Consider the following 25,446-nt stretch of genomic DNA (forward strand, 5'->3'; position numbering starts at 1 on the left):
CGAGTCTCTCTAATTCTTGGTAGTGAAATCAAAAACCAATCAAATCCCCGTTCCCTACCAAGAATCTACCAAGAATTGAAAGAGGCAGCCAATCAGAGCGCGTATCGGTACGAATAATTTACCAATAATTGAAGGATGCGGTCAATCAGGGCACGTATCCCCACCCAGAACAGTACTAATAATAAGCCAGTCGGAGAGAGAACCACGAATCTTAACTGGGGTAGTGTCTCCCGCTTTATGAGGATATTTCTTCCCCTTACAGCGCAAGAAAAGCTTGGGATAATAGCAAAGTTCATTGAATAACCTGGAAATGAGTTTGGACAAGCGAATTTACCTTTCCAGCCAGCTTGGTAGCTTGTTATGGATAAATACCGTGACGTTACCAACTGTAAAGAAATATAAGTTTAACAATATTTTAGCTAGCTAGGTATTAAGTTACCTCAATTAATAATATCTGTCTGCTTCAAGCGATACCTTGAAGCAAGGTAACGCTAGGAAGCTAACTGTTCACGGTCATCAACGTCATCCGATACTGTTTCTATTTATTTTTGTCCCTTTAATTGACCAGAAAACCACGACGCCACATTTAAAGCAAACTGAAGGTAATATATTTGCACAAAATGTAGTCAACACACACACTCAATGGATGAGAGGTCTGGTTTTAAACCTGATCGGTGGAGTAGTTGATTTCCAATCGAGGTTTGGAAACATTGATATTGTGATTGTGCTTGTTTTCATTGCCCCAGTTCATTAAGGAGTCCTTTCTCAACATTAATTTTACATCTTTGTTCCATTTAACCTTGAATCTTTTATTTATTGTTATTCTTTGATTAATTTTTATACTGTTAGACTGCTGTTGCAGCGCACTGTATAAAAAGTGAATATCATAATAGATGGTATCCACTGAATCTAGTCTTTATTTATTAATGTTCTGTTAAATGAATATTCTTTTGTTGTTGTTTTTTGTTCATATATAAAGTATTTTAGACTGTTATAGCAGTGTATAAAAGATGCTGTTGCAAGGCATTACAAATGCAATCTGTTGTATTTCATTCTTAAGAAAAAATGTTCCCATTATTGACCAGTTTCAAAATTCATAACTGGATAAAAACATAGAACCCTGATTTGTGGTTTGCTATTATTAGAGCTTTAGTAATGTTCTCAAACAGTAGTTTTATGTAATGATTTCTAACAATAAAAACCATTATAAAAACACAATAATTGATTACCTAGCTGGCTTAATTATGACAACATCAAGTGTAAGAAGTGTTATTGCTTGACAACTGTAGCCATCTTTGGCTATTAACTAAATAGAGTATACAGTATAACTAGAATCTATGATCTGATATAGATAACTTTATATGATTACAAGTTCTTAGGTGAACATTATAATGATGATATAACAATCGCCACTAGTAACTTAAGGCTATATACTTACAGAACACTGGAATTGTGAAAAATATAATTTCAAAGAACGTACCAAAGAACGTGATCTTACAAAAGTTAAAGATGAAAAAGAGATGTTTAGCAATTAAGTATTTAGTCATGTAATTTAAAAACAGTCCTCCGCGGTATTCGAACACAGATTCGATTCTTTCTGTTTTGGGAGCGCAAGAGAGCGATTCCCTGTAAGTTCCCTGGCACGTTGGTTGATCTTTGCTAATCACATAATTTCAATGATTGGTGGAGAATTATTAATGGATAATACTGTATACAAAGCAGGACTGTAAACAGGCATAAAAAAAATAAAAGTTTTCGCCCAACGTGGGGCTCGAACCCACGACCCTGAGATTAAGAGTCTCATGCTCTACCGACTGAGCTAGCCGGGCACATATTGTAAACATAATTCAACATTTTGTTTAAGCGTTCAATATACACTATCAATATATTTAATTATATAAATAACATTATTTCATTATTCAAAGGTATAAAAAAGGTTTAATGTTAACTGCCAATTAACTTCGCAACATGAAAAGAACTAATTTCAAAACGAAGTTGGACAACAAACGTCCTCCACGCGAAACAAAGCGTTAGCCTACCTAAAATGTGACAACAGTAGATGGCAGTGCAACCCAAATGTATAGCTTTAAGTCGCTAACGTTAATTCAGCCATTACAATTTGGAAAGAATAAAATTGTGAGAAGGTGTAAACGTTCCGCCAACTGAAGACTTATTTTTGCTGGAAATAAATGCCATTAATACAACTCCGAAAAGTCGCAAGGTAATGACAAAATAAAAAAAAACTTAGACTAAAGTAGACAAGGGTTGCAAAAAACGAAGATCAGAACCTGGGGGAGAGCACGTTTGATTTCTAAAAGCCACATAGTTGAGATGCATGGATGTTTTGCGGTAGACCGAACGATGTTGATCTTATTATTTTTTATATACATTGCACGCTACTAGATAACCAGCAAAATGTTCACCATAAGTAAAACACATGGCACAAGCGAGTTCCTAAATGTCGAACAGACAGGGATAAAGTCAAAAGATACGTAAGTTTAGCTAGCCGTTGTTTAGCTTGCTAGTAAAATGTGCCTCCGTTTTTACATCCTGTAGCTAACGTTACGTGTTTCCGATATATTAACTGACGTTGTTAGTCACTTTGACACAAGAGCAGTTAGCTAATTATTACTGTTTTGCACAGAATTTCCCATAACGATACTCTTGTAAAAGGAATGCAAAGTGATAGCCTACTAGCTTGCTAATGTTATATTACGTATATTTTTGCTTATCGGTGAAGTTTATTAGTTTGCACTACGATCATTTTGTACTTACAGCTTGCATTTGCACCGACCGCTCTTTGCACTTATCATCGCATTTGGCAGTCAGGTCGTGTGGGGCCTGCCTACCAATGGTCCCATTTAGCTAACGTTCTAACTTTACATAGCAAACAAGCCTGCATTGCCCCCTCGATCGTCTCTTTTTCGATTTAAGCGTTAGACTGTAGCGCTGTTCCCACGTGACTATTCCAACAAACCGTAAGCTTCAAAGTCTGGTAACTATATAAACACATTTGATAACCAAGCGGTAATGTAAACGGTTAAGATCGTTAGCTAAACATCCCTCAAAGATCTTGCCCTCGCTGCACATGCCTATAGCCAATGTTGTTTGGGATGTGTTGTCACGCGTAGTATCTGCTACATTTTTGATAAGGTAAATAAAATATAGGGCTGGAATGTCCCTTTCCCCCGCATTACACTCACTAATGTATCCCCCGATTTGCTATTGTATCATTTGGACGATATACACTCACTGAGCACTTTATTAGGAACAATAAATTAGGAATTATTAATTAATTATTAGGAATTAATTCTGAGTAGGGCCTCCCGTTGCTCTCAAAACAGCCTAAATTCTTCATGGCACGGATTCCACAAGATGTTGAAAGGATTAATTTGATATTCTTTTCCATGTTTACATGATTGCATCACGCAATTTCTGCAGATTTGTCAACTGTGCATTCATATGAGGTCAGCAGTTACAGAAATACTCAAACCAGTGTGTCAGTCTGGCACCAACAATCATGCCACAGACGAACTCACTGAAATCAAATAGTTCCCAGTATTAATTCAACTCTAATTGAGTACATATAGGTTAGCAACATATGTTCTCAGTTGATTTAACACTGAACTTAATGTTTAATTTTACTGTAGCTGAGAGTACCTGAAGAACCAGGCTGTTTGCTTGGTAGCAACTCAAAGGTTGAAGAACACCACGATGTTACCAGCAGTAAATCTGTTCATTAAATCGTTCAGAAATGGGCTTTTTGCAGCTAGTGCTGTAGTATTGGTACAGCTATTCATAAAACATATTTGACAAAGAATTCAACAGCTTTTGGGTTTAAAGAATTGGGTATAAGAAGTTTGGGTGTAAGAATCATCTGTCCATGGTAGAAAGAACTCTTCTTAATTTGTATCAAAGAGGTCAGATAAGTCATTCATTTGTCTTGGAGACTTCTTCATCATGTTTTTACAATGAACTTAATAATTGTCACTGTTTCTTCCGCATAACAGGCTTTGGTGATTATGATGGCCAATGCTGAAGAAGAGGCCAGGGATGAAATGGAGACAGTCACGATAAAAGAGGAAACTGTAGAGGATGATATTTCAGCGGAAATCTTGGAGCAATGCCTTCTGGAAGACAAAGACTTCAGTGGCAAATATAGTGAGTTGGACAACACCAAGAATGAGTGCTTAGTACCCAAGGATGATTCAGAGAACGTGTTGCCTAATAATGTAAAACCAAATCATCCCATATGTCCAACAGACAGGGATAAAGCAGCTTAGTTTGTTGTTGTCTATTTACAATCAGGTCCATAAATATTTGGACATTTACGAAGTTATTGTTATTTTAGCTGTCTACTACAGGATATTGGAGTTGGAAGTAAATAATGAATATGCAGACTTTCAGCTTTAATTTGAGTGTATTCACATCTAAATCAGGTGAACGGTTTAGAAATTGCATCCATTGTTATAGTCCCCCTATTTTAGGGGCTCAAAAATAATTGGACAAATTAACATGATCATAGATGAATTGTTATTTTTTATTACTTGGTTGCATATCCTTTGCACGCGATGACTTCCCGATGTCCTTGACCTATCAACATCATCAGTCTGGATATCTTATTTTCAGGTTGTCCTACAAGCGAGACTAAAACTCTTTGCATTTGAATGGATCTCTACGGGAATTGGGAGGTGGGCCTATATTCAGCTGTAAATTATGCTGATACAGTATAGAACACATTTTTTGGCTAAATGGATTTAAGTCATCAAGGGTCCATAATAATATCAAATAATATCAAATGAGCCTCAAACCATCATGCTGTTGTCAGATATGCAGAAGATATGGATGGATCACTTCAAGGGTTGTTTCTCCTGAATAATATTTCCATTGGGTTCATTTTTACAGTGTTCTTTACTTGTTTCTTTGCAAGAGTGCCCTTTGACTTAAAGGCACACTATGCAGGATTTGTACCTTGTAAATATTACAAATGAACCATGTTAAGGCATGTCTATGATGCACTGCCAATCTCTGTCTTTGCTGACTTGCTGCCAAATTTGTGCACCTGTATTTGTTATTTTAAAATGTATTTGGGTGAGGCTCTCTTTTATGTGTGGGGAGGGGTAGGTGTGGCTATAGAGTCTGTGGTTTGGGATCCGTGTTTGTCGCTAGCTATCGGCTGCAATGGCAGAGGCGAAGAAGGCGGCATACTGCGAAGCAAAAAGACAAGCCGACAGTGAAATTGAGTTAACCATGGAATTGCTTTTTTCTTGGTGGCAAGAGCTGAAGCTCGTCAAGGAGATGAGAAGTGACATGTAGTTGGTGTGTTTTCTGGTGGGCCTGTAATGAATGTTCCTTCTAGCTATCCAGCTAGCTACGTTACCATCGACTGTAGAAAAGCCAAGTGTCTGTGATGTCACGCAGTTAATTTCCACGGGCTTTTGTGAAAACTGTTTTGACACTGCGGAAGTTAAGTTTCCAGGCACCACCATGTTGTAGAAATTGGAGCCAGAGACAGCGCAGTAGGGAGAAGGGGGACCCATACATGAACATGAAGTTCTGATGAATCAGTCATCCACTAAGAGTGTGACTCTCCAGTGATGCAAACTGCTCCTACTTCATCCACAAAATATATCTACACTCACTGTGCACTTTATTAGGTCTAAACCTACGGCTCAGGAGCTCTAGTTAATCTTCACATCAATCTTCAGAACGGGGGGAAAAATGTTATCTCAGTGATTTCAATTGTGGCATGATTGTTGGTGCCAGACGGACTGGTTTGAGTATTTCTGTAACTGCTGATCTCCTGGGATTTTCACGCAAAACAGTCTCTAGAGTTTACTCAGAATGGTGTGAAAAACAAAAAACATCCATTGAGCGGTAGTTCTGCAGGCAGAAACCCCTTGTTGATGAGAGAGGTCAACAATCTGACCAAAAGGCTATGGTAACTCAGTTCTTGGCACACATTGGTCCCGCTAATACCAATCAATCATTGAATGCCACAGCCTACTTGAGTATTGTTGCTGACCATGTGCATCCCTTCATGGCCACAATGGACCCATCTTCTAATGGCTAATTCCAGCATGATAATGCACCATGTTCCAAAGCAAAAGTTGTCTCAAACTGGTTTCATGAACATGACAATGAGTTCAACGTTCTTCAGTGGCCTCCCAGTCACCGGATCTGAATCCAATAGAATACCTTTGGGATATTGTAGAATGAGAGATTTGCAGCATGAATGTGCAACAGACAAACCTGCAGTAATTTCATGATGTAATATTGTCAGCATGGAACAGAATATCAAAGGAATGTTTCAACATTTTGTGGAATCCATACCAAGAATTGAGGCTGTTTTGAGAGCAAAGGGAGACCCTACCCAGTATTAGTATAGTGTTCCTAATAAAGTGCTCAGTTAGTGTATATGACAAATGATACAATACCAAATCGGCACATGGGGATACACAAGGCAAAGAAAAAACACCTATTGCATCTACATTTTCTTGTGGGGGAAAAAAAACACTGACATAGTGAGACTTGCTGGTGGTAGAAACACCTGTATTGGAGCCAACCACACTGGGGCTAGTGAGCTACCGGTTATGGCCACTTGCACATTACCCAGCCTTTCGTATCATATTCTGCTCTCCCATAAAGATGTGTTCCCCCATATGGGGACTACTGTTGCTGTTTATACTTATAACATATACGTATATGTTATACTTATATAGTTATAGTTCATAGTATAATTCACCTGCATTTATTTCAGTCGGGGGAACACATCTCGACAGAGGAATGGAATTTGATGCAGCATACATGTAGCCAGCTTGAATAACAAAGTTGCTAGCATGATTAGCTGGGTATAATTAGATGATACCATCTTTACATCCCAGTTCTAAATAAATGTGTAGAATAGCTCAATACAGAAAGAAACACAAAATGGATGCACTAGGGAGTAGCTACTGTTATAACTATGTTACTGCATGCTAAGGGGTGCACTTACAATTGTGTTCAAATAAATAGCAGTGCGTTAAAAAAAGTGAAAATATTTTTTATTAGCTTTTAGTTCAATATTTCAAATTTACATTCAATTGCAAATCAAAGCATTAGCAAATTTGATCAAGTCTGTGTCATTCTTTTACAGGAAGCAAAGAAAAGGAATATTAATCTGTTCCAAAAAATGGCAGTGTTGACATTTTTCTCTTCAAACTCTATAAACTGAATACATTTTTCAAGATATAACTTCACTTTAAATTACTGAACTAATATTTAGCTGCAAAACCATTGTTTTTGATAACTGGTGCGCATCTGCATTGTATCAAGTCAACCAGCACCTAGAAACAGGTATTTCAGCCCAGGATGAACAATTGAATATTTGGGGTTTTCTTCAGAAACTGTATTTTTAATGTCACCCCACAAGTTTTCAATGGGGTACGAACCCAACACCGTGGTATGAAAAACATCCCCAAACCAAGATTTTTGCGCCACCATGCTTCACTATCTTCAGAGTGTATTGTAGCTTGAATTCAGTACCCGGGGGTCGTCTGACGTACTATCGACGACCACTAGACCCGAAAAGAACAATTTTACTCTCATCAGTCCATAGAATGTTATGCCATTTCTCTTTGGGCCAATCATTGTGTTCCTTGGCAAATTTTTACCGATTCTGCACATGCCCCTTTTTTCAACAATGGTGCTTTATGGGGGCTTCTTGCTGAAGCCTTGGATTAGATCAAACATCTTCTGACTGTAACAGCACTTACAGGTAATTGTAGATCATCTTTGATCTTTCTGGAGCTGATAAATGGCTGAATCCTTGCCATTCTGACTATTCTTCGATCCATTTTAACAGTAGTTTCTCATTTTCTTCCGCTTGTTTCAGGTTTTTGTTGCCATTTTAAAGCATTTGAGATCATTTTAGCTGAGCATCCTATAATTTGCTGCACTTCTTTATACGTTTTCCCCTCTCCAATCAACTATTTAATCAAATGAGTTGTTCCTCCAAACAATGTTTGGGACGGCCCAATTTACTTAGCAATTCAGAAGGAAACACTGCTATTATTTTGAACACGCCCTTTTCAATGAATGAGTCAATTACTCAGAACAAGCAGCGTGCATGTCATGACAGTTGGGTCTGTTGTTTTGCTATTACACTACTACATCTACAAGTAAAGTTTTGCCATGCAGAAATATCACTACTACTAATAACAGTGGTTCATCAGGTTACAGATGTTGTACTGCTATTTTCTTGAACACAACTGTGTAGTCTAAAGATCGTTATAACATTGGCATGCATGTTACTAAAATAGTTATTTTCAAAATATCTCTGATCACCTCACATCTTCACTTGATATTTTGCTTATCACTGGAGGTGTGGGTGGGTTTGAGGACAGAGGAGGAGCCTTCTTTGATTACCAAGATAGGGCCACAACAAGGCAAAAAATCCTGCATAGTATGCCTTTATGTACTCAACACAAACGATACACAGGATTGGTAGTGTTCTTTCTTGTGTTCTTGTTACTATTTACTAGAACATATCCTGTAACATTCTTCCTTTTTTGTCTTTTATTTTTGGTGTATTCAGATAATATCCAAAACTTATCCTGTAGAAGATCCTGTAGAGGCCAGCAAGCACTGGACAAACACTTGCTTGAGAAACACTGGTCTAGTTTTGTAAAGGAGGAAGTGATGCAGGGGCCATTGCAGGTTAACAAGCAGCAAGAGACAAGCCTGTCTATTGTGAGCACCACTGTCCTTCCTGGGGCCTTGTGGACAGGGGAGCATGTTCTGACTTTCCACCACTGCCCGGAATGTCACCAGAGTTACCAGTGCCTGAACATTTTTACACAGAAAACTGTGTACCTGTCAAGAGTACAGTCTGGCATCAAGGAGGACCTAGAAGGGGTTGCAGAAACAATATTTCACTGTATGAAATGTGGGGAAATGTTCCAGCGCAAGGAGGTACTGAAGGTACACCAGCTCACACACATAGAAGCCAGGCCTTATTCCTGTACAGACTGTGGTAAGACCTTTCCGCAATTTGACTCTCTGAAACTGCACAGCAGAAGCCACTTTGAAGAGACTTTGAAGCAGAACATGGTGAAGGGGACCAGTGAGCCATGTGCTGTTAACTCTTGTAGTGAGTGTGGTATGGTGTTTCACCAGCTCTGCAGTCTACGTGATCATGAGAAGACACACCATGGGAGAACTCTGTACATCTGCACGGACTGTGGAAAGAGCTTTCGACAGTCACGCAACCTGCAGCGGCACCAGAGCATCCACACGGGAGAAATGCCCTATCACTGCAAAGATTGCAACAAAGGTTTCAGCCAGATGGGTTCCCTCAAGCTGCACTTGCGCAGTCACACTGGTGAGACCCCATACCAGTGTTCCTTCTGTGACAAGAGCTTTAGCCAGCTGCAGAACCTGAAGAGACACCGCCGCACTCATACCGGAGAGACTCCATACCCCTGTGCAGAATGCGGCAAGAGCTTCAGCCAGCTAGGCAACCTGAAGGCTCACCTCCGTATACACACAGGAGAGACGCCATTCTCCTGCTCAGTGTGTGGTAAGGGCTTCAAGAACAAAGGAAACCTCAAGGCCCACTACCGGATCCACACAGGGGAGACCCCATTCCAGTGCAAGGACTGTGGGAAGAACTTTGGCTGGTTGGCTGCCCTTAAGACTCATCAACGCACTCACACAGGGGAGAGGCCATACCACTGTGAGCGGTGTGGTGAGAGTTTTGCCTACTCATACAAACTTCGCACACATGGCTGCCAGGGCTGATGGAGACCCCTGGGTCTGTTGGTAAGTACTTCAGAGAGGACAATTCAAGAGAGGCTTCACTAAACTCAATTCAATCTGTATGTTGTTAACTATGTTTAATGTGGTATTGATCTACCAATGACCAAATATAACTTGATTCATATTTGTATGTAATAACATAACTTTTTCAAAATTCTCTCAAAAAACTGTTTTTCAGTTAAGTCCTAAGTTTTGGTTAAGAAAAATGACCCCTCTCACACACATCTCCCACTGTGAAGATCTTTTAGACTGACACAACAGAACAACTTGACAGATTTGTGGCAGTGCATCACAGTCAGCGCTGGCAATACTAGACCATAAGGCTCTTCCAAACACTAGAACAGTACTTTACGAGGATGTAGTTGCTCAATCTTCATTCATATTTGAACGCCGAGTTTGAAAGTTTGATCAGAGTTCTGTGAGCCAGGTGAGCTGGGCTGGACACATTTAATTTGCATTTGTGCAAATACAGAACCTTCAAACATATCACAGCACTCGCTGGACTGCACCCAACATGTATTGCACCCCTCTCCATAGTGAATAAATTTTGTTCCTACCTAAGAAACAATTATAACACAAGAAAATTGGTGACTGCGCCAAGTTCTCTTAAATCATACAAGCGATTGAAGAACAAATCTGTTCGTATGACTGATTTTTGCGTGAGGCCCATTGTTCTAGAATGGCATTGCTTTCAATAACCTTTCTTATAACAACATCAGAATGTTCAGATTGGAACATTCTAATTACATAGTTGTGATTTTGTTCCTGAAAGGGATGACTTACTCACAAATACTTTCACCTTCAAATACTTTGCTGGGTTTCACATGACCAGTTCAGCAATGTCTGTTCAGTAGATCCTGTTCGTTGTTGAGGCATCTGTTAGTCTGACAAAGATAGGTGTCCACCTGTATTTTTTGCCTGCGCCACATTAAAAGGCATTTCCATTTGCTGTCTCCAAACATTGTGCTGTCTTTACTTGATGTGCTATCCATTGTATTCAGGTATGTGTGACTATAGTTTTATACTTGAGAAATACTCTTGGAAAACTGGCTTTAACTGACTTTTTGTACCAGGCATCTGTATCGTAGCACCATTTACTGTGTCAACCTGGTGTCATTGTGCCTTTTATTAATGGAAGTGCATTTGTTCAAGCACACAGTGCAACACTGTATCAAGTAGGATATTGGCAGGCAATTCACTTTGGTCCATGTCAATATATTTTGATATTCTAAACTCAATCACACATTTGAGGTGGGCACTGTATTAGTGAAAAACATGGTCTTCCTGTTCACCATTGAAGGTGTTAAGTATTATTGTTCATTATCATACATGCTGTCAGGCAAGCAAGGATTACGCAAAATATGTTTATTATCTGAATCCAGTGGTTCCAACCATCAATGCTAAGATGTTCAGCACTCTGAATACTGAACACAAGTGGTATTGCGTGCTAGAACCCCTCACTTAACCTACATATTGAATATATTGTATATGATTTAAATGAATAATTCTGATTAAAAATGTCAATGATAAATTAAATTGGCAAATTATTTGATAGGTCAATCTACAGTAAACTGGTAGAATCAACCAACAAGGTAAAACTATATCAGGTATAATTTTATTAAGAAACAGTCAATTAGAATAATAAATCGAAATCATAATTTTTAAATTCTAATTCTAATTTGAGAGAGAGAGAGAGAGAGAGAGAGAGAGAGAGAGAGAGAGAGAGAGAGAGAGAGAGAGAGAGAGAGACCGATAAGCCAGACCTTGCCAGAGGAACAAAGTAAACAGCTAGAAAATATGTAGTAAACACACAGCCAAGGAACCACCACCAAAGTGAAAAGGATTCCTTCTGCTCCAAAAATCCAAATTCCTAACACAAAGTATGTTCACTCATGACTAGAACCAGCCTATCCAATGAAGAGAGGTCTGCAGGAGGTCATTCATAATGCCTATATATCAGCATGACTGATTTTAAAAAGCCAGACTGCAGATTGCATTTTTTAGAAGCAGACGTACAACCTCAGTCAGCTGTTTAAATGCATCTTATTCATGCTGTTCCTCTTGAACAAAGGAAGCTTCCTCGTTTTCAGTGGACCACATCATCCAGAGAGCTTGTGCAAGATGTAGTAGTTGTTTCCCCAATATCCTTGGCATGAATGTTGAGCAAAAGGCTCTGTGCCAGAGGTAAATCACGTGTTTGCATGATGACAGAAATCATTTTCGAATATTTTGTGAATGGTCAAATTTGTGTTACTAGTAGCGTAATAATTATTTGGAAATTTCTTATTAGGCTACATACAATAAATAGTAAGCTTTTCCCAAAATCACAAAAAATCAAATGAACAGTTCTGCCCCAAGAATGTAGGTTTTTTTCTTTTCTTATAATGATAGTGAATAAATGTGATTCCTACTATCGTCGCTACTCGTTTTATGCCTATTTCTATAGCTAATATTTTCACATTTATAGCTGTGCTAAACATAACTTAAATGTAATGTTATGGTTGGCGTTGTTTGGAGTAGACTAACGACACAACATGAAAAATGAAATGCTTAAAATGTGGATTAGCTATGGGCCTAATGCACGTCCATAGGCTAAATAAACAGTTAACATTGAAATGAATAGGTATCGATTTAGATGCATTTAGTTTTTCATTTCCGACTTTCGAATTCCTTCAAACCTTTCTGAGACTTTTTTATATATTTATATTTTTTGGATAAAGTAAAAAGACCTCCCATGTGTAGGCGATCACGTTTTAAATCTTTAGAAAGCTCTAACCTCGGACAGCAAATATGTGCGCTGCAGAAAAGGGAATAAGTGTTCATTAAAGGTTGACGCAGATGTACAACAGCCGTGGTGTTGTATGTAGGCTGTCATTTTTTCACTGATTTACATTTTGCATTTGGCAGTGTGAAGGGCTTTGGGGTGTTATATGACTCGTTGACAGTTACAGTAAATCGTTTACTAAATGACAATTTAAAAAAAGGTCGTGGGCGTGATAGTCGGTATGTAGAGCTTGTACATATTGTGTCTAGTGCGTATACTGCCACCGGACGAGTGAAAGTATTAGCACATTGGAGGTTTTGGCAAGTCACACATGGATGTGGACACTCGATTCCATGACTGAGCATCAGTTTATTCTATCGCCCACACAGGCGGAGGAGGAAACGTGCTGGATCAGTGAGAGGAGAGAGGGAGAGCAAGAAAACAGGACAGATAAAAATTGTAAATTCAAATCAACCTCTAGGGAGATAGAAGCATCTACAATACAATTCCCGTGGCAGAAATACATTACGTTTGCACTGTCTTGAGAATTTTCTAAACATTTAAAGCACCGGTAAGTACATTTTTTTAACGAGGCGTTTGAACATGTATTTGATTGAATATGGCTAGCTTGCTAAGTTAGCTCGCTAACGTAGCCAACGTTTGCATTTTTTGTTGACCGGTGCATAGATTACATACATGTTATTATTTTACTTAGGCATATAGTAGTGAATCGTGTCCATATTGCATTTGGTTTTACACGGTAAGTTGTCAAACGTCATCATTATCATGGCAAGAAACATGGCAAGAAGCTGGTAACGTCGTAGTAAAGTAAGCCAACCACAAACGAGTAAAGTTAGCAGTTAAACGTTAGCTAAACTTTTTTAAGCTATAACCGATTCAATAGACTGGCCTCGCTAAAATACGTTTTCAGCCAGCCTGTATTTCAAACGTGTATATTGTTCATTTCGTAAGCCAGTTGCATGCGTTATGTTAAAGCAAATTTAGAATTTGTTTTAGAGATAATTTAAATTTTATGTACCTACATTTTTACTTTTACAAATCTTTAAACTACAGTACCATAGCTAATGCAACGATCACTAGGGTTAGGGAGAGAAAGATATAGTTCCTCGTTCAAATTGACATGTCATCGTTAAGCAAGCAGTGAGTAGAGTAGACCACTTTAAAATCGCTAACGTTAGCAAACCGTATCTACCATGCTTTCTTTTTAAGCCTTCTATCTGAAATTCAGAATGATTACTTGCAAGGTCGGCATTGGTGGTAACATTGGATAAGTGCATCTGCATACCAGGAATTTTGACTTGACACACTGTTTACCAGTTCGCTGAATGAAAGTGCATTCCTTAGAAAAGGGCCTTGACTAACATGAATTGGAGAAAATGACGGGTTGCTGCAACAATGAGAAATTGCCACCAGCATTCAAGTGAGAGACGAGCGCCGCAAGTTGTGCGATGTTCCCGATTGAGCAAGAGACAACTTCCCAGAAATGTGCAGATGGTAGTACATCCCATGTGATGACTCACCAGTTAGCTTTTCGGCGTCACAACAATTCGTATCCGTCATAGCTACTCAATTTGAGGAGTTTGTACTGTATCGGGCACCTATTCCAGTAACAGAATTGCACACGTTCTTCTGAGGGAATCATTCGTGATGTCTCAGTTCCCGAGGCTCAGGTGACTTCGTTTTTTACACAGTAGATGGGTATGTGACGGTATTTTGACTGTACGTATTCTGCTTGACAACGTGAGCCATGTTATTTTGTCTTTTTCCCCTCCAAACCAACTTGTTGATGCTGATAGAATGTTGAGTGCAATGGCTATGATTGCCGATTCCTTATGTCACAACTGGTCACGTATGCGACGAGAGTACTACTTTGCTGGATCAAACGCTAGGCATAGGATTTATTTTAATGCACTCACAAGACTTGTGAACAGGAAATATGTTTATAGTTTGTTTTCATTGCACACAAATTTAATTCCACATGAAAACAATCCATTACATATTTTACTTTCAATCGAAACTGCTTAATTTTACATCTTGTACTGTGCTTTTAATGAACTCTGAGCTTACTGGCATTATCCTTTTTATTGCAGGAGCAGCCCCATTGTGTGTGTTTGAGAGTAAGAATTAAGATCAGGAAAGGAAATTAAGATTTCAGAAAGGGGCCAGCATGCTATTGAGACTAATAAATCTGACTGTAAGGCTAGCTGCCTTCTTTATTCTGGTTGTAGTAACATCTGTAATGAGTGAGGCTTGCCTTATGATCAGTGAGGTAAACGCGGATAACCCCAGACTTGACACCACAGAGTTTGTAGAACTGTACCACACAAGTGGCCAGAGAACTTCTTTAGATGGCTACACCTTGGTCTTCTACAACGGTAATGGAAACATTGCCTACAAAGTGTTGGACCTTAAAGGCTACACCACAGATGACAGGGGCTACTTTCTGGTGGGCTCCATTGACGTTCAGCCCAAGCCTGCCATCCTCTTGCCCCCCAACACGATCCAGAATGGCCCGGACGCCATCGTGCTCTACCACTCCAGTGAGGACAACGGGAAGTACAACGAGAAGATGGACGTGACGGCCGCCGGCTTGGTGGACGCCATCGTGTACACAACGCGCCGCTCGGGGGACGCAGAGTTTCTGGCGAGGACCCTGACCCCGGGGTCCCCGGCCTTTGTGGAGGACGAGTCTATCCATGAGGGCGACGAGTCGATCGAGCGCTGCTGGCTGTCTGTGGCCACCTGGACCTTCCAGGTGGCTCCGCCGTCCCCTGGCCAGCGCAACCGCTGCTCCCCGCCCAGGGGCCCGGACCCACGCATCAGCGAGCTGCGGCTCGGAGGGGAGCCGTCGGAGGTCTTCGTGGAGCTGACTGTTCCCCAGTCGACTGACCCGCTGGTGCTGGTGCTGCTGGACGGGCGGACGGACACGGTCAGCTTCAGCATGGAGATCAAACCGGCCAAGGATGGGCTGGTCCTCATCTCTTCTGGAAAGAGCGGAGGTGAGCTTCCAGGCCTCCCGGAGGGATTGTGGTGCTTGAAGTCGATTGTGGTGCTTTGTACTGTAATGCTGCGCCAATGCCTGAGAAAATAACTTTTTGTCTTATATTGAGACTTAAAATCTTATATCACAAAAATATTGCCAATGATGTCAGACCGTTTGACTAATTTCAAGGTTTGCCAATGAAATAATAAAATTTCACTTATCAAGCAAACATTAACTTAAAACAAGAACCAGAGAGAAAAAATATTATCTTTAGTCTTATTGCAAGACTAAAATGCTTGTTAAGACAGTCACTTTCTGCAGTGCATGTTTTCAGTGGAAGTGCGGGAAAGGCCCTGGAGCTGGGGTGACGGTTTTTTTCCCTCCCCTCCAGGCGACGTTGTGTTAACGCCTGGTGACCACTCGGTGTTGGCACCACGGGCCACGTCCTCGGGTGCCGTGGTGTTGTACAGCAGAAACACTGACGACTTCCCTGTGGGCAGCCCACTCAGTCCCCAGCAGCCACTCGACGCCTTTGTGTACTCCAGCCCTGACGCCGTGGCCAGCGACAACCTCACGGAGGCTCTCATCCCTGGCAGAGGGGCCTTCCGTCTCCACCCCAGGCAAGCCTGCTGAGTCACTGTAATTACTGCCAGGCCTAGTGGAGAGTATACCATTCAATTATTTATAATACACCATACTTATTATAAGAAAGACTGTCTCCGGGTTTGCTTTCCAAAATGGATGGAGAAGCTCTGCTTTTTTCTAATTTTAGTTCTACTGCCCATCTACTGCATAAGGATTTTAGTCCCATTGAAACTTGAGACATAAGTCAGTTTTGACGTATTTGTATTGATGTGCATGCATGAACTGTTCACCCCTTGACATTTTTAGGTTGGAGGAAGGGGGTTTGACCCTTAGCCGTTGTGGCACTGCCGACTGGAACAGAGACCCTGGGGTTTTCATTGAAGTTCAGCAGACTCCAGGACGGCCCAATCAGTGCTCGTGGCCAGCAACTTGCCCTCATAATGTTTGTGAGTATTTGAACAGTTGTGGGTTGGAGTCATTTCACTTTGCTTTGGTGTTTCTTACTTTTGTTTATCCCAGATTATGATTGTGTAGAAGATTGTGTATGAATCTCATGTGAGCTAATGCTGTGAAAATATATTTCCCATCCAACATTCACTAGTAGTAGTTTCAGGCTCTACTATGGATTCAAAACTATAAAACCAAACCCAATTAATGTTTAGAGCTTTGCTTACTTACTTTAATTATATTATATTTAATTTAATTATTTTAAATGATTAGACATTTTATTATTGCTCTTTTTATGTATTTTGTAATCTTGGCACTATTGTAAATGAGGGCTCATTCCCTCAATGTGTCTTCCGGGAATTAAAGGTTGATCTGATTATCGTTCTAGTCATTCCGGAGGCCACTGCCACGCCTCTCTACCCCCCTGACTGGGACCCGTACATCCAGAACGACTTTGTGCTGAGCGAGGTGAACGCGGACACTCCTGGTGCAGGAGAGGACATGGAGTTCATCGAGATCTGGCACCCTTCAGGGAGGCGCATGTCTCTGGAGGGAGTGTGGCTGCTGCTCTTTAACGGCCACAACAGCAAGCCCTACTGGAAGACCAGCCTCACCGGCCACTTCACCAACGCTCAGGGCTACTTCCTCCTGGGCAGTGATAAGGTCACCCCCACCCCCTCCATATCGCTGCCCCCCAACACCGTTCAGAACGGGCCCGACGCCGTGGCCCTTTACCGCAGCCCCTATGGGTCCCCCTTAGCCACGGAGGCCACAATCCCCACCCGAGGCCTGCTGGACGCCATCGTTTACCGCCAACTGGGCTCCGACAAGGAGGCGCCGGACCTGAGCAACGCCTTCATCCCTGGCCAGATCCCCCTGCTGGAGGACCCCACCTTCCTCCAAGGGGACGAGACCCTCAGCCGGTGCAACAGCCTACAGCCCGCCAACATGTCGGCTTTCGTGGTGAGGCTCCCTGGCTCCGGTCGCTCACACAGGCACGGGCAGCCGTGTCTGTGTGTACGCCTGGCACATTCCTGCTTTGCTGGTTCGATTTTAAGCTTCTCCCATTGTGCTGGAATTTTCTTTTGCATCAGTAAAGGGACCGGACTCATTTCCTTTGTGTTCCTGTTAAATGGAATGCTGGTTTAATTTTTCCTCACCTGTTGCCTAGGTGACATCACCAACCCCCCTGAGGAAGAATGTCTGTCCCCAGCCTCCCACGCTGGCCCCTCCCCCCGAAGGTGTCGTCATCAACGAGGTGGGCAGTGCCCAGTGGACCAATGGCAGTCGGCAGGAGAGCTTTGTTGAGCTGTTTGCTGCACCGCTTACTGGGCTACAGAGCCTGGTGTTGGTTGTTTTTGAGCAGGGGTACAGCAGGGCCACCATGGCACTTCCTCTGACAGGGAAGACTGACCAAGATGGATACTATGTCATCGGGAACATCACTGGAGCTGGTGGGTACTGGAGAGCTAAAGTCTTCGAGATAACTTTATTTAACCTAATTTAATTTGTTCCTGTCAAAGTCCTTCATGGGCCTTCTTTACTGTATCTACACCTAAACCTTTAATGAAGCATGTCTGTTTGAACTAAATGTGTTTGAGCCTGGGTTTGTGTATATTTCACACCAATGAAACCGAAGTGTGTGCAGCATTTTTTTCCACTGATATTGTTCCCCCGTGCCTGTTTGCTCCAGACCAGGCCTTACCACTGGGGTTCAGCGGCACAGGAGTGCCGGCCCGCGGAGCGGTGGCGCTGTGTCACGGCACCGCTGGGTCCTGCGCAGCCGAGAGGGCGCCGTCGAGCCGCGCTTTCATAGACACCGTGGTGTTCAGCGAGGACTCGCGCCTGCTAAGCACGTTGGCGGCCAGCAGAGGGCAGCAAGTCACGCCCGGTCTCAGGTGAGGCCGGCGCACAGTGTGTGACACGCGCGAGGTAGAAGCGGTGTGAATCATCGCTGAGTCAGCTGACGTCGGGTTTTCGGCCGCGTGGCCTCTGCTCGGATCTTTATCTTCTCTCTCACTTCCTGTGTAGGTCGGTGATGGGGCCAGCGTCCCTCAGCCGCTGTGCCTGCTGTGACCAGAGGAGTCCCCAGGCCTGGACCACCTCCAGCCAGACTCCACGGCACCCCAACCTCTGCCCCAGCGCCACCTTCTCCAGCAACGTCGACCTCTGCCTTGGGCCCCCCACCAGCGACACCGAGCAGCGCCTGCCAAGTACTAGCACACGTTCATTATTAGTTAGCTAGAAGAACTATTAGATCAGTATTAGTTAGGTTTAAGTTAGCTACAAGGACTATTAGTTCATTATTAGTTAGCTTCAAGTTTAATTTAGCCATAAGAACTATTATTTCATTCATATTCGTCCATTGAATGGAGGGTTTTCATTTGTATGTCAATCCCAGTGGAGCTCACTGGCTCCGTTGTTGAGGAAAGCAGGTCTGTGTGTCAGTGTCGGCCTTCTTCTCTCCTTGTCTTCAGACTGTAGTGGATGGAGGCAGGGAGCTGGCAGCAGGCAGGAGATGGAGGTAGCACTGTACCTGGAGGATCAGTGTCACTGCGGGATATCTGCCCTTAACCTAGTAGGTAAGCCACTGAGCTACATCCGGTCAAGACTGCTTTGTCACTCCTTCGTCAGGCCTTCAGTGTGAAACTTCACAGGGTCACAGACAAGTGCACGTCATCCACCAGTGTACTTACTATCAAGTCCACCATCAGCAAGATGGGTCTCCATTTTGTTAACAGATTTTTACATAGCTACTTGCTAAATATGAAACATTACTACAGAAATCGGAAATGGAAGGCATTTTAATGTGCAGAGAAGCTGTGAACATGGCAAATTCAGGAGGTTTTGGCTGTGCTGTATTTAGTCTACCACTGTTTTATTTTGCATTCATTCCTTTTTTCAAGATACCATTACTTCAGTCAATGGATCTCAGTGAATATATTAGTATACACGATGTTATTATTGTCAATATTGTACTTATCTTTTATGATCTTCTTGACCTGTTGCTTGAGACAGAGAGGTAGGCGGAGGGTGACAGGCGGGGTATTAAGTGCTAAGTATTTTCAGAATATACAATGTTGTATAGTTTAGTAAGCAAGTATTTTACACCTCATAGGACCCATAGTATCATCTGGTTTTCATGTGCCCTTCCTTTTAGAGTCTTTTAGAGAATGTCGTTTTTGGAAAACTGCCTGTAAGTGAGAATAAAAGCTTCCTCTTTCACTGTGTTTGGACTTCTGTGACCTTGCTTTTGTAATATTTAGAGTTATTCTGACTTGATCTTATTTATCTTACTTTTTTAGTAAATAAGACAGAAAGATTGCCAGTGAGATGAGACGGTTAACTTATCAACTTAAAACACGATAATATTTTCTACATGATTTTAAGGCTCATTACAAGACTAAACACTTGTTAAGACTGACCTTTCTTGCACTGTTGCACAACTTTCCTCTCTGTGTGCTACAGGGGCGAACTTCTCCTGCGTGGCTGGCTGGCTGCGAGTGTACGGAATCATCCGGGCTCTGTCCAACCACCAGCGGGATCTGATCGAGCAGACGTCCCACACGCAGAGCACCCGCATGCTGGCAGGCTCCTGCTCCAGTTCCATGTCTGGCAAGTCTGTGGGCACGAGTACGTTCTGTTGGCACGCACAGCCCAGCCCACAAACACTATGAGCTACAGCACAGCCCAGCCCACAAACACTATGAGCTAAAGCACAGCCCAGCCCACAAACACTATGAGCTACAGCACAGCCCAGCACAGCCCACAAACACTATGAGCTACAGCACAGCACAGCCCACAAACACTATGAGCTACAGCACAGCGCAGCCCACAAACACTATGAGCTACAGCACAGCGCAGCCCACAAACACAATGAGCTACAGCACAGCCCAGCGCAGCCCACAAACACAATGAGCTACAGCACAGCACAGCGCAGCCCACAAACACAATGAGCTACAGCACAGCACAGCGCAGCCCACAAACACAATGAGCTAAAGCACAGCCCAGCCCACAAACACAATGAGCTACAGCACAGCACAGCCCACAAACACAATGAGCTAAAGCACAGCACAGCCCACAAACACAATGAGCTAAAGCACAGCACAGCCCACAAACACAATGAGCTAAAGCACAGCCCAGCCCACAAACACAATGAGCTAAAGCACAGCACAGCCCACAAACACAATGAGCTAAAGCACAGCCCAGCCCACAAACACAATGAGCTAAAGCACAGCCCAGCCCACAAACACAATGAGCTAAAGCACAGCACAGCCCCGCCCACAAACACAATGAGCTAAAGCACACACAGCACAGCCCAGCCCACAAACACAATGAGCTAAAGCACAGCACAGCCCCACCCACAAACACAATGAGCTAAAGCACAGCCCAGCCCACAAACACAATGAGCTAAAGCACAGCACAGCCCAGCCCACAAACACAATGAGCTACAGCACAGCCCAGCCCACAAACACAATGAGCTAAAGCACAGCCCAGCCCACAAACACTATGAGCTAAAGCACAGCCCCACCCACAAACACAATGAGCTAAAGCACAGCCCAGCCCACAAACACTATGAGCTAAAGCACAGCCCCACCCACAAACACAATGAGCTAAAGCACAGCCCAGCCCACAAACACAATAAGCTAAAGCACAGCTCCGCCCACAAACACAATGAGCTAAAGCACAGCCCCACCCACAAACACAATGAGCTAAAGCACAGCCCAGCCCACAAACACTATGAGCTAAAGCACAGCCCAGCCCACAAACACAATGAGCTACAGCACAGCCCAGCCCACAAACACAATGAGCTAAAACAAAGCACAGCACAGCTCCGCCCACAAACACAATGAGCTAAAGCACAGCCCAGCCCACAAACACAATGAGCTAAAGCATGTACAAGAATATTGCCATCTTCAATTAGGCTGTTTCGAGTTGTTTACCAGAAGGAACATTACATTAACTCATGCTCTGTGAAGTACATGACTGTTTTTCTATTTGTCCTCAAGGTACAGTAGACCTTTACATTACTCAGAGTGTCAAGGACTTTGATCTGTAGGTGTTTGTGTCACTGTTCTTGAGTGCTTACAAAAATAAGTGTCTCGTGCGTTTGTTTCCCTCAGAGTCTGGATTGGTCTGGCAAATCGGTCTGGCAGTGGTTGTGCTGTTGCTGTTGGTGTTGGGCTTGGCCCTGTTAACGTACTTCTACAGACGGAGGTAAGACCCCCTTCACCTGCTGGGGTCGTAGAGCACAAAACAGTGTCCAGAAACTCCAAAGCTCATATTCAACTGAGTAGTCTTACAGTTGTTGGGCCAAGCTGATATGTGTGTGTGTGTGTATGTGATGTGTAAGTGTGTGCGCATGTGTGTGCATAAAATTTATTTGGGAGCTAAGACTGCCCCTCTGGGCATGATAACTTGACAGTGCCTTTTTCAAAGACAGCTTTTCCCTGACTTCTAACAAGACTCATAGATACATTGTGAACCATTGATTGTTCAAGTTTTATTTTTATTAAAGTTTAGTTGAATGCTTTAATTTCTTATGGCAATGCATTAAAATGAATTAGAGTCAGTGGGTATATTGTTGACTTTGATTGAAAAAGGCACAGGCACTAACACCACTAACTTTAATTGTAAAGTTGCCCGTTTCAAACGAAACCATCTGACTTTTGTCAAAGTGGAAGAAAAATTATCTGTGACACATACACAGGATGTGGGAATTTCCAGCCTACTTGGCCTACATACTGGAAGGACGGGAACTCAAAAGTATTCCTCAAAATCAACACCAACGATCTGACTCCACCTACAAGCACCTAGTGTTTATTTATAATACACGGCATTACATTTCCAGTGAGTGCTGTGTGCCATCTTGTGTGTGTCTGTCTGTGTGTGTGTGTGTGTGTGTGTATATGTTTTTGGATGTGTGCGCGTGTGTGACTTCTCTTTTATTTTGAACTTAGGCGTCCACAGAACTATTTCTCAATGGAGCTGAGTGAACACACAGAGGGGCCTGGGGAAATCTAGCCCTGCCTGAGTACCTGCTCTGTTCCAGGCCTACAGCCCTTCTGCAGTGGTTCTTTGGCCAGTGGGCACTGGGCATGGAGTAGTCCTACTGGCAGAGGAGGATGGAGAGGGAAGATGGTGGTCATGGCTTTTCCCTGTGCAACTGCAACCCCGCTTTCGTCTCCTCTTATGTCACAGTCAGTGTTGCACTCCGCGTAGTGTCGTCGTGTTTTTAAAGATGCTGAAGATGCTGCTTTAAAGCTGGTACTATTTTATTTTGTATTTTTGTGGAAACGTTCATCTCTCTTTGGTATTTGACGCATTCGGTAAACAATCAGGTACTGTTACTGTTTAAAATTCAGTTCAGTTGTAATCTAACTCCCATCTTGTTATTTAGAAGCTTAGATATGGGTTTTGTATAGAAGTGAAAAGAAGAGCAGGTTCAAAATTAAATGTTCATTGAAGGGTATGTATTTTTTGTAAAGTGAATATTGTACATAGATTTCTTATTTTTAAAGGGCTCTCATAAATGCACTGTGATAAGGTTTTCTGCATTGTTGCAGTTTGACAGCATTACATTTTATGATTGGTAAAAGAACTACAGTATTTTGAAATGACAAATCCTCCTATTGAAACTCATATACAATACACATTATATTACAGACCTTTTCCTGAGGCTTATCCAGAGCAACAGATTTGTTTTTGCATAGTATTAATTTATACAGCTGGATTCGTACTGAAACAATGCAGGATAAGTACCTTGCTCAACGGTACAACGGCAGTGTCCTCTCTGGGAATCAAACCTGCAAGGCCAGTGCCTTAACCATAATATGCTGCTTTAACAATACACAAATTGCAGTCCATTGTAAGGATGTAAACTAAAGGTACCTTAATTTAATCATTTTTTAATAAGTGTGACACACTTGTTATGAACTTTACCATTTACTTCAGATGTGGTATCTTCCCCTTTTGGACTGAACTGTGTGCTTTTGTTCTATCCCAGTACTAAAACACCTGATTCAAGTAATCATCGTCTTCAGTCAAGAATTACTTCATTAGTTGAGATGAGTCTGATGATTTCAGATGATTCCGTCCTGGTCTAAAACAAAAACAAGCACCTGCCCTGGCTCTTTTCACACAAAATAAGACACGCCTGGCAGATCTCAAACTGCATGTGCAGTAAACAATCATAAACTATCATTTTTTCACCCTTACTAACGCATCTTCAGCATCAGCAAGTGTTTGTGTTGCTAATACAGAATAAGAGTGAGTAAGAGGTGCTAATAACAGGGCAGCTGAATCATGAGTCTTGGTCATTAGCCCTGGCCACCCACAAGGCTTAACCTGTAATGATTAAAGCAGAGGTTATCCTTTTGAGACATTTACTTTGTGCACTATGAACCAACGCCCTTAACTGCATTCCAGTGTGAAGCACCATATGTATGCATTCCTATTTTTGTGGTAGATTGAGCCTATTCCTGGATGAACTGGGAGCAGAAATTTAAAAAAAGATACATTGGGAACACAATTTTCTCCTTTTCAGATTTTTTTTAAACAACGAGTTAATGTGTTGTATTTAACCCTGTAAGACATTTCTCTCCCACGAAGCATAGTTGAATTTATTTACAGTGTTGCTTCTGCAAACCATTTCAGCTGTAGCTGTGTGCTGTTACAATAACTACTCATAAGCACTATACATTCCTTAAATATCATTGCTGTGTACTATACACTATGGGCCTGATTTACTAAGACCTTACTACAACCATTTAGCATGATGAATCATTGGTCTTGTTCCTGGTTTTGCATATGCTAAAAGGTTTTGCTAAAGGTATTTAGGCCTTGTGTACACAATTATCTTGTACTATTCTGGTGTGAAGGATAGGTATACCCTATTTTCATTGGGTATACCAGCCACTTGTGCAGGTTGGTAGCTGTACAAACCTTTAGCCAAGTCCCTCATAGTCCTTCATGGTATGTTCCATGACCTGCAAACTCGGGAATTTCTCCTGACTTATTGTAGTCAGAACATATTTTTCTTTTTAATATGTAATTCTTTGCACACAGAATTGAAAAACAATCTGAATTTGAAAAAAATGTTACATATTGATGAATTCATATGAAAGATACAGTTGGAGATTATATGCCTTGTTTAGAATTTAGATAAACATATGTTATTTCATTATTCTGGAACTGTACTGTCTATTGAATGAGGAACTTAAAATGTTTTAGCAAGAGTAAAACAACGGTAATTCTAGCTTATGGAGCTGTTTTAAGTCACTAGTTATGTTCTCTAGTAGAGATGGTATTTTTTACTGACTGAGATCATATATGTTCATACCACCACACAAGGCCATACAAGAATGATTTATTCATTGAAATGAAATGCAATTTCTTAGCGATGTTCTCTTATTACATAATCATGAAGAAAGATTTTATTTTTCAAATAAAATGATATTTCCCAAAATTGTTGTCTTTTGTGTATGTTCTCTATCAATCTTTTCTTTGGCCATGCTGTAGCCTTCTTCGGTTTTCATTACCTATCAGATTTTTCGAGGTAGTTTAACCTCAGGGTGTTTTATTTACAGTATATTCATTCCAAGGGGAGCTCTTTCTCTTTCTTTCTCTTTCATATGAACCATTTAATTTACTGCTTTATCTGTTGCGTGGTTTAATACCACTACTTCCTGCCCACGGTCTCCTGTATTCTTCTTTAACATCCTTTTCAGTTTTTTAATTGAAAAGATGTAATGAGTTGTATTAAAACACTTGCATAAGAATAACAGTACTGATACTTCTTTGACAATCCTGGCCTTTTACATATCATACTGTAAATAAGGGATTTTGG

General features: G+C 41.8%; 2 protein-coding genes and 1 non-coding gene across 5 annotated transcripts; 2 read left to right on the forward strand and 1 right to left on the reverse strand.

Annotated features, from left to right (window-relative positions):
* Positions 1-1,756: 1,756 nt before the first annotated feature.
* On the reverse strand, positions 1,757-1,829 carry trnak-cuu (transfer RNA lysine (anticodon CUU)). Its single transcript has one exon. It is a non-coding gene; the product is annotated as a tRNA-Lys (tRNA).
* A 270-nt stretch (positions 1,830-2,099) lies between these two features.
* LOC133122567 (zinc finger protein OZF-like) lies at positions 2,100-10,751 on the forward strand. Its single transcript, XM_061232602.1, has 3 exons — positions 2,100-2,221; positions 4,011-4,161; positions 8,576-10,751. Exons 2-3 carry the CDS (start codon positions 4,023-4,025, stop codon positions 9,778-9,780), a joined length of 1,344 nt encoding a protein of 447 aa, XP_061088586.1. The 5' UTR covers positions 2,100-2,221; positions 4,011-4,022; the 3' UTR covers positions 9,781-10,751.
* Positions 10,752-12,829: 2,078 nt separating this feature from the next.
* Positions 12,830-25,065, forward strand: si:ch211-183d21.1 (uncharacterized). Of its 3 annotated transcripts, none has more exons than XM_061231212.1 (12): positions 12,830-13,133; positions 14,674-15,582; positions 15,958-16,186; positions 16,458-16,597; positions 16,987-17,561; positions 17,770-18,052; positions 18,292-18,496; positions 18,630-18,811; positions 19,076-19,180; positions 20,067-20,213; positions 21,722-21,815; positions 22,559-25,065. In XM_061231212.1, the coding sequence occupies exons 2-12, from the start codon at positions 14,751-14,753 to the stop codon at positions 22,620-22,622; spliced, it is 2,856 nt and encodes a 951-aa protein (XP_061087196.1). In that variant the 5' UTR covers positions 12,830-13,133; positions 14,674-14,750; the 3' UTR covers positions 22,623-25,065. The 3 variants fall into 3 exon arrangements, with proteins under 3 accessions (XP_061087196.1, XP_061087194.1, XP_061087195.1); XM_061231210.1 differs by having other exon boundaries at positions 12,831-13,133; positions 20,067-20,231; XM_061231211.1 differs by lacking the exon at positions 12,830-13,133 and adding an exon at positions 14,141-14,253 and having other exon boundaries at positions 20,067-20,231.
* The last annotated feature ends 381 nt before the right edge of the window (positions 25,066-25,446 follow it).

Source organism: Conger conger, chromosome 2, assembly GCF_963514075.1.
Source record: "Conger conger chromosome 2, fConCon1.1, whole genome shotgun sequence".
Taxonomy (NCBI): domain Eukaryota; kingdom Metazoa; phylum Chordata; class Actinopteri; order Anguilliformes; family Congridae; genus Conger; species Conger conger.